This window comes from Pleurodeles waltl, chromosome 1_1 (genome assembly GCF_031143425.1).
Source record: "Pleurodeles waltl isolate 20211129_DDA chromosome 1_1, aPleWal1.hap1.20221129, whole genome shotgun sequence".
Classification (NCBI taxonomy): Eukaryota; Metazoa; Chordata; class Amphibia; order Caudata; family Salamandridae; genus Pleurodeles; species Pleurodeles waltl.
The window spans coordinates 639,195,860-639,214,116 of record NC_090436.1 but is presented as its reverse complement, the minus strand read 5'-3'; the positions used below and the strand labels follow the sequence as shown (position 1 = coordinate 639,214,116).

Below are 18,257 nucleotides of genomic sequence, written 5' to 3'. Positions count from 1 at the left end.
TTCGATCGTATTTTCAACGCAACATCGCTGGGTGCGGAAAAACAATGCAAAGCTTACCCGGACCCGAGGTGCCTGTCCAGATCAACACACTGCTCCCCTGCGGGAGAGAAGAAACGGCGCTCGGCGACTCGACTGGAGGAGGAACGATGCACGGTCTTGCTTGTGAGTGTGAAATCAACGCATCACTGGCCTTTCCTAACACGCACTCACCCGTGCGGCTTTATTTTGATGCTACACAGGTACTTTTGTGAAATAACAGCATTCTCACTGTTTTCTAAGGATTAAGGGCCAGAGGTAGGTAGACAGCAAATTGCGACTTGCAATTTGCGAGTCCGAGCGACTCGCAAATTGCAACTCGCAATTTGCTATGCAGAAAGGTGTCTCAGACACCTTCTGCGCCTCGCTATGGGGTCGCAAAGACCCACCTCATTAATATTAATGAGGTGGGTCACAGTTTGCGACCCCATGGCGAGTCTGGGCACTCACGGGGATGGTGGCCTCCTGGAGACAGCAGACCACCATGTCCGTGACTGCTTTTAAATAAAGCAGTTTTTTTTTTTCTATCTGCAGCCCGTTTTCCTTAAAGGAAAACGAGCTGCACATAGAAAAAAATACCGAAACCTTTTGTTTTGGTTTTTTTCCAGAGTAGGCAGTGGTCCATAGGACCACTGCCTTCTCTGAAAAAATAATTTTGTGATCATTCAAAGGGGAATGAGTTACCATCCACTTCAAGTGGATGGTAACTGCGAGTTGATTTGCGACCGCTTTTGCGGTCGCAAATCAACTTACATCGCGGTGCGAGTCACAAATAGAAAGGGAACACCCCTTCCTATTTGCGAGTCGGAAACGCATTTTGCGAGTCGGTTCCGACTCGCAAAATGCGTTTCTGCATCGCGTGCGGGCATTAGCGCCTCGCAAACGGCATTTTTCGCCGTTTGCGAGGCGCTAATGCCTTGCTACATCTGGCCCTAAGACTCTTATTCTTTTGAAAATTCATAACTTGACTTGTGTATGTTGGATTTTTGTCGTTTTGGTCTTGTTTTGTTTAGATAAATATTATCTATTTTTCTAAACCTGTGTTGTGTCATTTTGTAGTGTTTTCACTGAGTTACTATGTGTGTTGGTACAAATACTTTACACATTGCTTCTGAAGTTAAGCCTGCCTGCCTGCTTGTGCCAAGCTACCAAGAGGGCGAGCACGGGGTTAACCAAGGGTGATTCTCCTTAATTCTGAATAGAGTGAGGGTCCTTGCTTGGACAGAGGGTAACCTGACTTCAAACCAAAGACCCCATTTCTAACAGAAGGCAACAAAAAGGTTTCCCCATTAATGATGACCATTTTCTGTTTATTCAATAGAAAATGGAAGGCCTGCCCAACAATTCCAGTTTTTGGTCACAACCCTGATGGGAGGTGCCTCAGAGCGTCATGAGTCACGATCCACTCTGTTAGCCTTGTAAGGCCTGTTTGTAGAAGATCTATTGACAATTATCCAGAAGATTTATGGGCTGATAATTACTTGGAGAAATGCTCTCCCTTTTTTAAAAACAAAATGGGGACATCTCAGCTCCTTTCCTGGTAATGATTATTGGGGCACTGTTGGAAAATGGCCGTCTTTAAAGAGTCACCCAAATGTTTTGCCTTCCTCCTCCTCTTTTTCTGACCTCGTTATTGTTGGCTTTAGGACTCTTGTCACTTTACTACTGCAAACTAGTGCTAAAGCACATGTGCTCTCTCCCTAAAACATGGTAACACTGGCTCATACCCGAATGACATATTTAGTTTACTTGTAAGTTCTTAGTAAAGTGCACCACATGTGCCCAGGGCCTGTAAATTAAATGCTGCTAGTGGGTCTGCAGCACTGATTGTGCCACCCACATAAGTTGCCCCTTAACCTTGACTCAGGCCTGCCGTTGCTGGACCTGTGTCTGCAGTTTACTGCCACTTCAACTTGGCATTTAATACTACTTGCCAAGACGTAAACTCCCCTTTTATGATATATGAGTCACCCCCTAAGGTAGGCCCTAGGTAGCCCATTTGGGCAGAGGGCTATGTAAGCAAAAGGCTGGACATATACTTGTAAGTTTTACATGTCCTGGCAGTGAAAAACTCCCGAAGTCATTTTTCACTATTGTGACGCCTGCTCCTTGTGGTCTCTAGACTTACAGTTCTGTAACCATAGTAATGTAGTAACTATGTGATAATGCTAATTCTGTTCTATGACCTGTGCATCACCACTGGAATGTACAAGAAATCAGTTGGGACGTTGACAAGCTTTCTGAAGGTGTTTAGTAGCTGCTGGCCTGGATGCGGCTTATAGATATCTAAACTTACAAATATAGCACACCGAATCTCAACCAAGCACCTGTCTACGTGTCAGTGTACATTTTACATTTGGTGACGAGCAACGTGTGAGGAGATATGAGGACACGTTTATCTACATTTTCATCGGTCTGGGTGTGCTTCACTAGATTTTAGCCCCAATGCAGCAGCACAAGCAAATAACAAGTAAGACTGTGTTTTTTTGTGTTGAGTTGTGTTATGTTGAAATCAGTGCAGCATAGTCACGCAGCAGGACCAGCATTGCTTGGTTACAAACTGAGGAAGGGAAGGAGTCCTGTGCCTCACACGTGGAGTACTTCTAGATTCTGAGCATTCAGGCCCATATTTGGTTTGTGTAAAAGAATTTGCTGCTAACGTCATTCCAGTGTGCCAGGCGGGCACCTTATTTATGGATTGACGTTAGCCGGCGCTGCGGCCTGGTTAGAGTAAAAAGAAAATGACTCTAACCGGGCAACGCAGGCGTAGGGAAGAATGGGGGTTGTGCTTCAAAAAATGGTGCAAGTTAGGTTAGAGTAAAAAATCATGGCTCTAACCGGACTTGCACCATTTTTTGACACACAACCCCCATTGAAATGACTCCTGTCTAAGGAAAGACAGGAGTCATGCCCCCCTGCCCAATGGCCATGGTCATAGGGCACAGTGGCATGTGGAGGGGCCCAAGTTAGGCCCCCCTATGTCACTTAAAAAAAAAAATACTTAACTCTACTTACCTGTACTTACCTGGGATGAGTCCCCCCATCCATGGGTATCCTCCGTGGGTGGGCGAGGGTGGCAGGAGGTGTCCCTGGGGGCAGGAAAGGGCACCTGTGGACTGCTTCCATGGTCAGAGACCATGGAAATGAACCCACAGGTCCCTTAACACCTGCCCTCAAGAAGGCATTAAAAAAAGCACAAATCAGGCTGTGTGCCATTTTTTAAGGCCCGCCCCCTCCTGTGCATCATTTTGATGCAGGAGTATAAATAAGGCACACATGTCTTAAAGTCATTTTTTGGGCGGGAACGCCTACCTTGCATGTCATTAACGCAAGGCGGTTTCACGCATCCAGAAAATGAAACACACTGCTGAATTTTGACGTTCGCTGGGTTGGGCATCAAAGTACAAATATGGTGTTAGGTTTGCACCGAATTTGCATCAAAAATGTTGACAAGAATTCAGCGCAAACAGAGAATAAATATAGGCCTCAGTCTTTTCCTTGGTAGTTTATCGGCAAAATCTATGAAAAGAAGGGTCACTTTACCAAATGTTGCAGATCGAGAAATGTTACCAAGAGAGTGAGTGAGGTAGAATATGAAGATGGAGAGTGTGATGTGGAATCTGGAAGTGAAGTTGAGATCTTACAAGCAAAATGTGGTCCTCTGATGGTCTGATTGGGACAATTTTGGTGGATGAGGAAACAGTCAAAACTCTGATTCACCAGCGTGCAAAAAAAACTTTGATACCTAAGACCTATTATTATCGTCACTTGAAAGGTTACATTGATGAGACCTGACGTAAAGCCCAAAGGACATGGTGGAGAGCCAATTAGAATGTTTTTTTTTTCAGGGGCGGGGTGGGCAATTGAATTCAAAGAACGTATTATACCTGCAAAGATTAATATATCCATAAAATGTGACTTCCTCATAAGTTGGTTCCACCAGCATGACTTATATGTGCATTTAGATCATAATAAAGACTCCCCAGTTAGGCTCAAACATATCCCCGTGATTGAGAGTGTGTCAGAAAACCGTACCATGTGGGGGAACAAGTTTCCAGATCTGTTTAAGAAAAGCTTAGGCTGTTTCAAAGGTTACATGCTAAACAGTAGACTCAAGCCTAATGCCTAACCTAAAGTAGTGAAGATGAGAGGAGTCCCACTGATGGAAAAAGAGAGTATGAAGGAAGAATTAGATAAACTAGTCATGAATGGTGTCATACAAAGTTGAGGCCTCAGAATCGGTAGCGCCAGTTGTTATGGCGTGAAAATCTACTGGTGAGGCAAGGCTATGTGTGGACTTAAGAGAACTGAATAATAAATCTGTAATTTTGGACCATTACCCCCTTCCTAATATTAATGAAATTGAATGCTGTCTAAACGGTGCTAGTCATTTTTCAACACTCTATCTCACATCAGCCTACCATCAGGTAATTCTACATCCCTCATCTCAAGAACTCACCACTTTTGTTACACCTTTAAGCACTTTAAAATTTCTGAGGATACCCTTTGGCTTAATATCAGCTGCCTCTGTCTTTCAGAGAGCGATGGAGAAGATATTGAGGGGTCGAAAGGGGGTAAAAGTGTACCAAGATGATCTCCTGGTGTTTGGAGCTAATTTAAATGCGCATGATGAAAGGTTGGAGGAAGTGTTGAACCAATTACAAAGGAGTGGTTTGACTTTATAGGCTGAAAAATGTAGGATTGATGTGCCTAGGATAGAGTTTTTGGGCCATAAAATCTTAGGAAAGGGCATTCAACCAAAAAGTGGGTTAGTAGATACCATCAAGAATCTTCCTTCACCACAAAACAAGGAGGAGTTGGTAACATTTCTGATCATGGCTAATTTTTATTATAAGTTTGTCCCCAGGTTTGTGGAGAGAACTGGAGGTATGAGGAGATTATTATGCAAAGGGACAGAATTGACTGGTGTGAACAGTGCAGGAGAGAATTCCTAGACATTAGGAACAGTTTAGGGAATGCTTCAGACTTAGGAAGTTTTGATAGCAATGATGAGATTATAATAGTGACTGATGCTAGCTCTATGGGGCTAGGGGCAGTCTTGATGCAAAAGTCAGATGAGTTAATCAGGACAATACTATTCATTTCAAGAAGTCTAAAAGGAGCAGAGTGGAATTACTCGGATGTGGAGAAGGAGGCTCTAGTGGTGTACTGGGCAGCAAGAAAATGAAGGAAATTCCTGAGGGGATGCAAATTTGAAATATTAACCGACCATAAGCCTCTCAAAGAAGTATTTTCAAAGAAACTAATTGACATGGTTTCTTATAGAATTCGAAAATGGGCAGTAGCTCTTCAGGAGTTTGAGTATGAAGCATCTTATGTGGCAGAGGTTTTGAACCTACAAGCGGATTGTTTGGCAAGATTATGTAGGAAAGGAAGCAGAAGAGGGTGACTATGAGGTTTTACAAAAAGTTATAAGTGACACAAAAGGAGTGGTGGGCAAAATTAAGTTGTGATCAGGACTTAATTGCCTATTGGTAAGTGAGAAATTAGTTGACTGTACTGGACAGATTTTTATTGAGGGGCAGCAAATTAATTCCACCGCACAGTGTGAGGAAAAGGAAAATTGACTATGCTCATGGGAGTTACATGGGTATTTTTAAAACTAAGAAGAGGGCTAGAGAACACTATTGGTGGCCAGCTATGGATGTGATGATTGCGAGGGAAGTGAGGTCTTGTCAAAGTTATGCCCATTCTGATAAAGTGTTAAATTGTTGGACACAGGCGATGGCCATAAGAGAGGAGGCTTCAGACCAATGGGCGGAGATAGCATTAGACGTACTTGGTCCACTCCAGGTACAATCTCATTATCGTTATGTCATTGTATGTGTTGACATGTATTCGAGGTGACCTGAGATTAATTTTTTTTATTCTGTTGAGTTGAAGTAAATAATCTGTTTTCTAGAGGAACTGTTTGAGAGAGAGAGTTTTTCCACATCCATTCTTACTGATAATGGAGCCCACCTTACCTTTGTTAGAAACATTCCTGAAGGAGAGGGATAATAAACACCAAAAACTGCGTTATATTACCCTGAACCTAATGGGGTTGTGGAGCGCTTCATCAAAGTGCTCAAAGGATGCTTACAACAATCACAGGTGTGGGGTGTAGAGTGGGAAAATGAGGTGAGAAAAAAAACTGCACCTGGTTGGGTACTTGAGAAACAAAAAGAAGTAAATTAACATGTAGGTGCAGCTGATGGTTGGAGAGAAAGAGAAAGGAACAGGAAGGAGTAGGAAGGTACATTATGATGCACAGGTACTTTGCACCATGCCCTCTGGGCTGGAAGGCCTGCCATAGGGGTGACTGATAAGTGACCTGGTGCAGTGAGAAATGGCAGTAAAAGGGTGCATGCACCTTTTCATGCAGGCTGCAATGGCAGTCCTGCAGGACCCTTTGTATGGGCTCCCTACGGGTGGCAAAATATATGCTGCAGCCCACCGGGGTCCCCTGGAACCCCAATACCCTAGGTACCTAGGTACTATATAACTGGTGCTTATAAGGGGGCACCAGTATGGCAATTGTGGGTGAAATACAGAGTTTTTGGGAGAGAGAGCATAATCACTGGGGTTCTGGTTAGCAGGATCCCAGTGAACACAGTCACATTGACATAAGGCAGAAACGGGGTAACCATGCCAAGAAAGAAGGTACTTTCCTACACAGGGAACAACAGATCTTAATGGGCTACAGCAGTAAGCTGACTGAAGGCCACTGAAATGACAGGGGCAGTTGGGCCAAGTCTATGTAGATGAGCTTATCTAATGCCCAAGCAATCATAGATTGGGCAAACGCTGGTAGATATAACAGAAAGCAGTATAAAACATAAAAGCTCTGTAAAAGCAGTCAAATCAACTGTATACCATTGCATGTGAGCATGTTGTGTGGGTGGTGGACTAGACTGTTTCCTAGTTGGCCTTGGTAGCGACATTTGCTTCTTCCTTTGACAGGAGGACCCTTGTCATGGGAAGCTGAATATGCGGAAAAATAGCAGAAAAAAGTAAAGCGCCAGCAGATGATGTCACAAGCAGCACAACGGTTGAAGGGGCAGGCAAACACTCAGTGCGGGAGAGCTGGAATGGCGATAAAGTCAAAGGCTCAGCTCAGGCATAAAATCCTTAAATGCAGCAAATACGGGTCCCGAGAGGGACAGGTAGTATCACCAGTAATAGCTATTATTTGGAAGAACTGAAGAGCAGATCCTGAGATTGCCTTCACCTGCAAAAGCAGAGCCTAGAAGAGGCATTCGTCCTTTGGGAAAATGTGGCCAACAGCGTAGTGAGATTAATGGAAGTTTGACTATTTTGTTGTTGGTGTTTCGACAAGGTAAATTTTGGCATTTTAGGCTATTAGGGCTTTGAAAACATTGAGCAATGCATCAGCCTTATTTTTCACATTCTGTTGCTTTGTATACGGTTGCATGATTTCTTTGAGCACTCTTCTTTTATGAACAACTCCAAAACAGCTACCACTACAGCTTAACACGTGGCTTGTCTTTCAAGCCCTTGCTCTAGGTAAAAACTCAGAAATCGAGGGAATGTCAAATATATCTATACACCTCGGTTTCATGGTGAGTCATTTGCACTATGTTATGAAGATGTGGCCAAGTAACTCGTCGTATTTTATGTTCTGCTTACTTTAAAAAATAACAAGTATTGCATAGGAAGAATAAAATCTGGAACCTAGTAGCCACATAGTTAAAAGGAAAAATAATGGAAAAGAGCGTGAAGCTTTTAGTATATGGTGATTTTTCAATCATAGACGTAAGCATGTGACCAGAATCATATCCTGCAAAAATCGTATTTTTGCAGGATATTTCGCTGACAGGAAAGGTTTTATGAAAGAGACAACGTTCACAACTTGATGAGGTGTATTTGGAAAGGAAAGCAGAGCAAGGTGTTAAATAACCATCCTGTCTCTAGACTCTTACACAAGATTGAGATGAAGGATATTTGGCGTAAATGCTTACCAGCTCTAACTTCGGATCGATATAACTCGCACCAACATACTCCAAATAGGATGCAAATCCCTCATTGAGCCAAAGGTCATTCCACCACTTCATGGTAACAAGGTTTCCAAACCACTTAAAAAAAGAGAAAACAAACATTCTTTAAAGACAGTTCTGTTAACCTTATAAATTGTATTTGATCATTTTGATGGCTGTTTTTCCGATTGGGTTGTTGCAAATGTGTAGGTCACAACTTGAAAAACCCATGTTCATAGTAAATTCTCATTGTTACTGATTGTAAGCAGCGGGCAGTGGAGTCAGTAAGTAAAACTAGTCATGTAATAATAACTAATGTAAACTTATATACCGTTGTTTGCTGCATTATCAATCAATATTTGGCTTACATCTGTAGATCCATTACACAATATTGTAACTAAAGGTATGAGATACACGCATGTAATTAGATTTTGTTACATAGAAGTATTTCTGGTCAGACATATAGCTGGTCCCTACCAATGTTAAGAGTTGTCTGAGAGGCTAATGGGCAACTCTAAAATAGCGGTCTGCGGTTCCTCAGGATTGCGGGAGCAATGTCCACCAGCATCCCGATGTAGTAGCCTCCAATGTGACACTCTAAATCAGCCCCTAACTTAGATGGGTTAAACTTTTATAAACTGGTTTGAAAATACTGTCTTACTGTGCAATTTAATCAAACTCTTCAATAACATGGTCTAAAATTTCTATTGTATTTCATTTACCTACCAAAACAATGTATTCATACGTCTCTAAAAATTGGAATGTGCCTGCTCTAAGGGCACTTGTATCATTTTTTGTGAAAAAACCTAGATATCAACACCTTGATCGTGCGCTATGTAAAATCAAAACCTGTCCCTGCTTCCTAAAAGGGATTCTGATTTCTTATGCAACCAGTCTAAAAACATACAGAGTTAGTGACTGAAATGTCAAAAGTAAAGTCTGATCTGGTCATTTCTATTGTAAAAATTTTGAATGTCAACACATTTTAGGAGACGTCTTGCACATTTAGAGATTCATTCTGCTCCAGGATAGAATCTGTAATTGTATTTTGTAGTGTAGGAAAGTAGCCTCTTTCTACCTTGGTTACCCCCACTTTTGGCATGTTTCCCAGTGTGTTTGACTGTATCTACTGGGATCCTGGTAACCAGGACCCCAGTAGTTATGCTCTCTCCCCTAAATTTAGTTGTTGGTAACTGCTAGCACTGTATTTCATGCCACAATTGGCACACTGGTGCCCCATTATAGGTCCCTAGTATATGGTACCTAGGTATCCAGGGCATTGGGGTTCCAGGGGATCCCTATGGGCTGCATCATATATTTTACCACCCATGGGGAGCCAAAGCAAAGGGTTCTGCAGGACTGCCATTGCAGCCTGCGTGAAAAGGTGCAGATCACTTATAAGTCACCCCTATGGCAGGATGCAAAGTACCTTTGTGTGTGAGGGCACCCCTGCACTAGCAGAGGTGTCCCCACAAACTCCAGGCCCATTTTCCCGGACTTCGTGAGTGCGGGGACGCCATTTTACAGGTGTACTGGACATAGGTCAATACCTATGTCCAGCTACATAATGGTAACTCCGAACATAGGCTTGTTTGGTATCAAACATGATGGAATCATACCCCAATGCTTTTGCAAGAAAGCATTGGTTGTTTAATTCCATGCACTCTGTTTCTGAAGATTTACATAATATGCATGATTTGTGAGTATGTTCATGTGAGAGGAAGTATGTGATGCTATTTGTCATGTTGTGGGTGATAGTGAAATGGTATGCTTGTGTGAAAATCATGTCAAGTTCTAAACTGTATTGCAAAGGCCCCAGTCATTGAACATTGACTGAATTTCTGATACAGTCTGTTAAACAGGTGCATAATATTAGTTCCACAAATCCATAAACTACCTTTTGTGTTTCTACAATAATAAGTAATGTTTGCTTAATCAATGTAAGGAGGTTTTGCAAACAAGCTATGGGTACACAATGCTTCATGTTCTAGATGACTTACCAAATAAAAAATAAACTAAAATAACTATATCATTGGCTGAAGAATAATTCGCTTTCTCATGTGTTTGTCTGAGATTGTTTGATTTTATTGCAGATATTTTTAGACTTCTGGGCAATTAAGACCTCTTACTGAGTGTATTGAATCCCTACGAACATGGCCACTGATTGGGAATCACTAATTTACTAATTGTCATATTTTACTTATATCAAAGTCCATGGTAAAACTTTGCAAAGACTGCACGTGGTATAAATGTCAAACACTTAACATGGATTATGCCACCCACAGTTGAGATTATAAACTTGCCATATAGACTGTCAGACAGCTCTGCAACACTTCAGACAAAGCAACAGTATCACCATTCCAAAGTAGCCCATTTTGACATATAAAGCATAAAACCTGACCTAATGTAAGAATGTCATAAGTGTGCCTTGAAGCTGCAAGGACCAATGGCCTAAAGATCAGATTTAAGACTAGAACGTGCCATCAATTTGCATGTTAAAAGGTAATACAGACATACAAATGTAAGTTATTACAAAGGCCTGTCAAAGCTTTACATTGCATCAGCCTGAGCAGGTTATAAAACATCTTTTGTGTAGTTCAATTAAGGACCTACTTAACAATTCCATTCTTGTGACATTTTATTAATGAGTTAATGAAAATGTAGTTCTTTTGGAAATGTATTATTTTAGTATAAATGTCACAAAAATAATTTGTAGAAATGTTGTTAAAATGACCTTTTTAAAGACTGTTCAGGAAACTGTTTGTCAGGTACAGCCTAATCCAGTGACTTAGTAATATATTTTATCTCCAACCTAATGCACCAAGAATAGGCATGGATTTTCTGCATAATTAGTACCTCAACACAATAGGTCTTTTGGTTAAATGGCCCTCAGAAACCACCCACACCTGTGTTTAACAAATATCTTCTAGGGTAGAGAAGATGTTTTATCAGTTGTATCACATAAAGGCAGGTATAACCTTCTGTTACTATCGTTCACAAATCAGAGGTAGGAACTGACCGGCATGGGCATTTGAAGATACTCTTCACAATGATATAGCTGCTCCTTACTCCAAAGGACTGACAATAGACAACTCACTCTAAGGGAAGGATAATTGGCAGGTGACCAGAATGAGGAAGGCTTCATGATCTCAAGAAGGTGGCTAGCATGCATCTTCCTTACATTATTTTGGAGCAATAACACCGCCTGAAAATATCTTGTACCAGAATAAATAAACAGCTGTAAAATATTGTAGGAAGGGCATAAGAATTTAGTAGGAATAGTTTTAAGGTTCACTGCCAATCACTGCTTGATTACACCTATAAATCAGGGCTCCTAGAATCATAAAATTAAAAGGCTGCTGGCTAGAAGACACAACAGAGAGCATACTAATGTCACTAAAGGAAGGACTGAGAGAAACGTTTCCTCTTGAATCTGCAGAGCTGAAAGCCATCCTCAAGGTCAGGAAAGTTAGAATCCTGGCATCCACAGAAAGAACAACAAAGGTGAATAAGATGTCATGGCTTATCAAGCTCACTGTTCTTTGTAATGAAATTTGATGCTCCTGTCGGACACCCCTCAAACCAGGTATGCAACCTTATTAAGTTCTGCCTGACCGCAGTTTACAGCAATAATTCACAAAAGAATTTCAAGCTCCAAAAGTGAATAACTTCCTTTACAAAGTGCATGGGTGAGAAAAGGTTGCAAAGTGGTCCCAGGTGTAAAGTGACTTTGGTGGTTATAGCTTTCAAGTTCTTTTCACTGAAAGCTTATGGTGCTTTCCACTGTGAGTTTTCTGCTGTGAAGCTTCATATTCCTGTAGGATCAGAGAAACCAATTATTTGACCTTGTGGAACCCAAGCTGTCAGAGACTCCCAGCCTTGCCCCACTGAAGAATTTCAAGCCCCAAAATAGTGGCTAAATTCCAACGCACAGAGTGTTTGCAGTAAAAGGCAGAAAAGTAAACCAACCATAGAAGCAACCTTGATGGCTACTTTTTTTTCTAGCTCACCCCTCTTTTTTTCACAAAGGTTGGGGCTTCCATCACCCATACGTATACATAAGATAACATTGCTAATCATGTTAAAACATAAGTAAGATACTTTTTATTATTTCTTTAAAATTGATAACTCCTGATCCTCTTAACTGATTTTTGCCATTTTCATGTTGTTGTAGTCATTAAATTATATGATATTTTAATATTTGTTTTTGGGGGGGGACTTCTCAATGTTTTATTACTGATTGAGGCATTGTTTTGTTGTTATTTACTACACATTTGTAACCACAAATTCTTATTGGATAAATTCCAAAAATACAAGTTTTCTTCAAATTTGAGATGGACCTCGGCACAACTTTTGGAAATCCCCATTTATGAGAATAAAAGATGAGGTGGCAGAGATTTCTGTGTTTAGAGCGACAACCCCTGGAACAGCCTTTCACTTAGGCTGTGCTCCCAGCTGTATCTGCTGAAATTCAGGTCCTCATTATGACATTGGCGGTAAGTGCCGCTTACCACCATGCTGACTGCCGCCAACATACCGCGACCTTGGCGGTATAGCGCTACGCGTATTATGGCCCACACATAGAAATCCGCCACTATACAGCCACACACACAAGTCCATCAGCCCAAAGGTCAGTGATAAACTGGCGGTACCAAAACCCACACCATTACGTCAACAGAAATAAGCCCACAGCATTATGACCCACAAATCACAGTGGTGGACATTCAACCGCAGTAAACCATTGGCGGTACATACAGCCGCGGTCAAAATACACACACACTAACAAAACTACACCACGTTGGACAATTTAAATGACACATACCTGACACACATACGCACACCACACCCACACCACTATAAAACACACACCCACATTACCCACAACCCCTTACAACTCAAGAAAATTGACAACTGAGGGAGAGACACGCCAGGAGCACCCACAGAATCAGAGCCACAGAACACCATCACCCATACACCATCCACACACCTCATAGCACACACCCAAACACACACCCTCACACACACCACTTACACTACACCCATGGCACCACAAAGATACCCCAGGTTCTCTGAGTAGGAGCTAAGGGTCATGGTGGAGGAAATCATCAGGATAGAGCCACATCTATTCAGATCACAAGTGCAGCAGAAGTCCATTGTTAGGAAGATGGAGCTATGGCGGAGAGTCCTGGAAAGGGTCAACGCCGTGGGACAGCACCCCAGAACAAGGAATGACATCAGAAAGAGGTGGAATGACCTACAGGGGAAGGTGCGTTCCGTGGTTGCAAGACACCAGATAGCTGTACAGCAGACTGGCGGTGGACACCCACCTCCTCCCCCACAACTAACAACATGGGAGGAGCAAGTCTTGGCGATCATGCATCCTAATGGCCTGGGAGGAGTAGCAGGAGGACTGGACTCTGGTAAGTCAAATCTTTACTACTTCCCCCCCCCCCACAGGCATGCCATCACATACCCTACCCTCACCCTCACTCCCATCACTCCACCACCTCCCACACACCCCACCATCACAACCCACCCATCCCAATACCAAGCCCTGCATGCAACACCAATTCATGGACCGCTATCACAGACCTGCATGGACCCCCATCACCACAGCATGCACACTAGTGACAATCACTTAGCCAACCAAATCACAACTCACACAAGCCAAAGCTGCCTTGGTAATAACAACCATAGAGTGGAACATACCCATGCACAAGATGTCACATGCAGAAACAATAACACTGCATTTACATCCCCACAGGACCCACACACAACGTCACCTGAGAGGAGGTGCCAGCAACATCCAGCCCCCCCCCAGAAGAGGCCCACAGTGATGACAGCAGCTCTGCACGCCTGGGTCATGATGAACCAACCTGGCCCATCAGGGACCTCTGGACAGTTGGTGACACAGGCATAGTCCCATACCACCACAGAGCCTCCCCCCTCAGGAAACACCAGCACAGCACCCACCCATCCCTCTGTCCCCAGGACACGTCAATCAGCAGTGTGTTCACTAATACGGGGACCCCAGGGAACCCCACAAACAGAGGACGATCAGGGACCTGGGGTCAGTGGGCACAGGGTTCAGGGGACAGAGGCACAGGACAACAGGGAAGCTGGGAGGACTGATGTGTGACAGGGGGAGGACAGGCCAAGGGAACCAAATCTCCACGAGGCACTCACCAACATCCTGGGAGCATACCACCATTCCCAGGAGACGATGGGCCAGATAATGGCCAAGTTGAAGGAGACCCAGCGGCTGCAGGAGGGACAGCACCTGGGGATCAGGAAAGACCTGAGAGACATGCACACCACCCTGGTCACCATTGCAGGGGTGCTGGCAGACATGGCCGACACCATGAGGGAGGCAGTGGCACACCAACGGGGCCCCTGACACTAGCCCCACCGTTGAACAGCCCTTCACCTCTGCTGACGATAGTGGGCAGGAGGCCGCGCCACAGGAACAACAGGCCACCAGCACCCCTCCCCATGCAGAAGGAGAACCACCACACAAATTGTCCCTGTGATCCAGGCAGAAGCCAGAGAACATTGCCAAGACCCCCACCAGGAAATAAAACTCTATTGAATGTCACCCTTGTGTCCCACTATGTCACCCTGTCGAACTTTAACTGCCATTGCCCCACTCCATATGCCCCCTTGGACTATGCATCGGTGATACCAATAGACTGGACTCTATCCTGGACATTCCTCCATCATCAACCCAGCCCATTGCAATACCCCCTACAATTATTATCACATAAATAAACACCCTTGGAACTAATACAAGTGTGGAGTCTGTCAATTGTTTGAAATATGTATTAGTTTAACAAGCTGTAAACATTGCAATTCAAATGTACAGTTATATATACATAGGTATAACCTGTAGTGGGCAGCAGTAAACACACCAGGAGCCAGAGTGGGGCACAGATATCTAAAAATAGAGATGCCAAAGGGTACAGTATGTGGCCATAGATTTTGGAAAATCAGGCTGCCATGTACAATGTCCAACGCAAAACTGCAATGGAAGGTGAAGTTACAGTGTCTTACCTGTGTGTCACTGGAAGTACTGTTGAATTATAGTAGTTCTGTTGTCCACATACTCTTCCTCTGCCTCCTCTTCGTCACTCTCCACAGGCTCCACCGCTGCCACACTACCATCTCCAGCCTCATCCTCCTGCAGAAAAGGGCACCTGGCGTCTCAAAGCCAGGTTGTGCAACATGCAACATGCAACAATGATCTGGCACACCTTCTTGGGTGAGTAGCACAGAGATCCACCTGTCAGATGGAGGCACCGGAATCTGGCCTTCAGGAGGCCAAAGGTGTGCCTCCTTGTTCACCCATGTGCCTCATTGTAACGTTCCTCTGCCCTTGTCCTGGCATTCCTCACTGGGGTCAGTAGCCATGAGAGGTTGGGGTAACCAGAGTCACCTGTAAATATCAGGGGATACCTGTTAGCCAGACACTCACCTTTAGGGTCAACCCCACAACCATATACCAACAGACACTGGGTGGGGACCATGGGCTCATTTATTAGGCCACACCCTGTGCCTCTTGAGTTGAGACATCACATATGGGATGCTGCTATTCCTCAAGATAAAGGCATCATGCACAGAGCCAGGATACTTTGCACTGACATGGGAGATGTACTGGTCTGCCAGGCACACTATCTGCACATTCAGAGAGTGAAAGCTCTTTCAATTTCTGAACACCTGTTCATTTCTCCGGGGGGGGGAGGCAAAGGCAATATGTGTACCATCAATAGCACCAATGATGTTGAGGATATGTCCCAGTGCATAGAAGTTAGCCTCCAACTCCAAGTGTGGCCAAATCCTCCACCTGGAGGAATACGATGTAGCTGCGCATGTGTTTCATCAGGGCCGACAACACTCTGGTCAGCACGTTTGAGAACATAGGCTGTGACATCCCTGCTGCCATGGCCTCTGTCGCTTCGAATGACCCACTTGCCAAGAAACGGAGCACTGACAGGACCTGCACAAGAGGGGGGATACCAGTGGGGTGGTGGATAGCTGAGATCAGGTCTGGCTCCAATTGGGCACACAGCTCTTGGATTGTGGCCCATATCAAGTCTAAGTTAGGATAATGAGCCTGTCCTCCATTGTCAGCAGGTCCACCAGGGGTCTGTACACAGGGGTATGTCTCCATCTCTTATTCATCCTCACCGGTTGAACTCTAGGGTGAAAAACGGTCAGCAGACGGTCATATTCAAACATATACTCAGATTAATATGCCTTGCATTCTTTTACAGAAACTTAATGTGAACGTGTAGGTCCGTTGATGTGCCTATGTCTGCTGTGACGCAGTTCGGTGCCATGGCCTGTGCCCCCCTGAAATGGCGGGCCGCCTGACCCGTGAGGAGGGACAAGTGGAAATGAGGTAATTCCGCTGACGTTGTGCGCCGTTGCGGGAGGCGGTCGACGACCGCCATGCAACACATCATTATCATTGGTGCCTAAGGGTTCCAGGAGCTAATGGTGATGTACGCCGGCGGTGACGGTACGCACCACCGCAGACGTGACCGCCATTTTCTATCTGTTCACTCACTTGCTACCTGACCTTCAACAGGAGAGGACCTACACTGCAGGTGCTGCTGTGACCTGTGTCTGGAAGCGACCATGGGTTGAGTGTCCGGGGAAAGGGCCCCTGCCTTCACTTCCGAGGAGTTGGAGAGACTAGTGGATGTGGTCCCCCGGTACCCTTTACTTTATGGTCCTCCAGACAAATAGGTGAGTACACTGTGAGTACGATGCGTGGGGCATGAATGTATGGAGTGTTGTATGTGTAAGCCTAGTGTGGGGGGGGGCTGAAGGGTCCAGGGCAGAGTGCTGCATGTTTGTGGGCAATGTCTGTGTGTAAGGGGATGGGAGAGTTATGGTGGGCCATGAGTATAACACTCCGGACGGTATGACTAATACCTTTTCTCATGTATCTTTTTCTGCAGGTCAGTGCCCATCAGAAAAAGTGTATTTGGCATGCCATTCGCCAAGGAGGTGCGGACTCTGGGGGTCTTTGACAAGTGGAGCACCCACTGTCGTAAACGGTGGGAGGACCTGCGCCGCTGGGCAAGGAAGACGGTGGAGCCCCAGCTAGGGCTGGCCTCCCAACGAGGAAGGGGTGCCCATCGTACCCTGACCCCCCTGATGTTCCGCATCTCGGCGGTGGCCTATCCGGAGTTGGATGGGCGCTTGAAGGCATCACAGCAGCCACAAGGGGGTGAGTACAGATTCAGAATCATGAAGTTGCATGCGTTAAGGTGTTACCTGGGTGGGGGATGTGGGTCTGTGGGTGCCCCTAGGCCAGGGCGAACATGGCAAGGTACGTTCCATGATGGGCAAGCTCAGATGCACTCTAACCCCAATAATGCTAGTGGGTATCTACTACTGGGCAGGGTCGTTTGGGTTTCAGGTGTGCAGCTATTGGCGCTAGGCACTGTACCCCATGGGCTGATGACTAGCATTGTAACTGGTAGTGCATGGCATAGTGCATAGGGCTGTTCCCTCTAAGTTGTGTACGCCAACGGTAGTGTTGTTGCTGGCACTGACCAAGTGTATCCTCTGTCTCTTCCCCCCTCTTTTGGTTTGTCACCCTGTCCTTGTGTGCATTAGCATCATCTGGCGGAATAGCAGAGGCACCAGAGACGGAGGGAGCTGCATCCCACATGGGCCTGGAGGCCGAATCCACCGACGGTGATGGCACCAGTGGGACGGAGGGCAAGGGGAGCACCATGACGGAGACAGGAGGGGACAGTTCTGACAGCGACACCTCCTCTGATGGAAGCTCCCTGGCAGTGGCAGACACCTCTGTGGCCACCCCAACTACAGGTACAGCAACCTTCCCCGTATCAGCACCGCCCTCCCAGCAGCCCCTCAGTGAGTTTCCCGTGCCCGCTCACCCAGGAGGGTGGGAATCTCCGTTGCCCCAGGCACCTCAGGCCCTGTCCCAGTCAGCCCTGCTGCCTTCAGTGAGGAGGCTATTGACCTCCTGAGATCCCTCTCTGTTGGGCAGTCAACCATACTGAATGCCATCCAGGGTCTAGCAGGGCATTTGCAACAAACGAATGCATTCCTGGAGGGCATTCACTGTGGCGTGGCGGCCCAACAGAGATCATTCCAAGCTCTGGCCAACTCACTGATGGCAGCCATTGTCCCTGTCTCTAGCCTCCCCCCTCCAACTTCCTCTACCCAGTCCCAGTCCCCTCAACC

At 45.2% G+C, this 18,257-nt stretch overlaps 1 protein-coding gene across 1 annotated transcript in view; it reads right to left on the bottom strand.

Annotated features, from left to right (window-relative positions):
* The window catches only part of LVRN (laeverin), a 470,465-nt gene that overhangs the window by 323,327 nt on the left and 128,881 nt on the right, over nt 1–18,257 (bottom strand). The window contains exon 6 of the mRNA XM_069226651.1: nt 8,019–8,132. Coding sequence (XP_069082752.1) covers nt 8,019–8,132 — 114 coding nt within the window. The remainder of the gene's footprint in view (nt 1–8,018; nt 8,133–18,257) is intronic.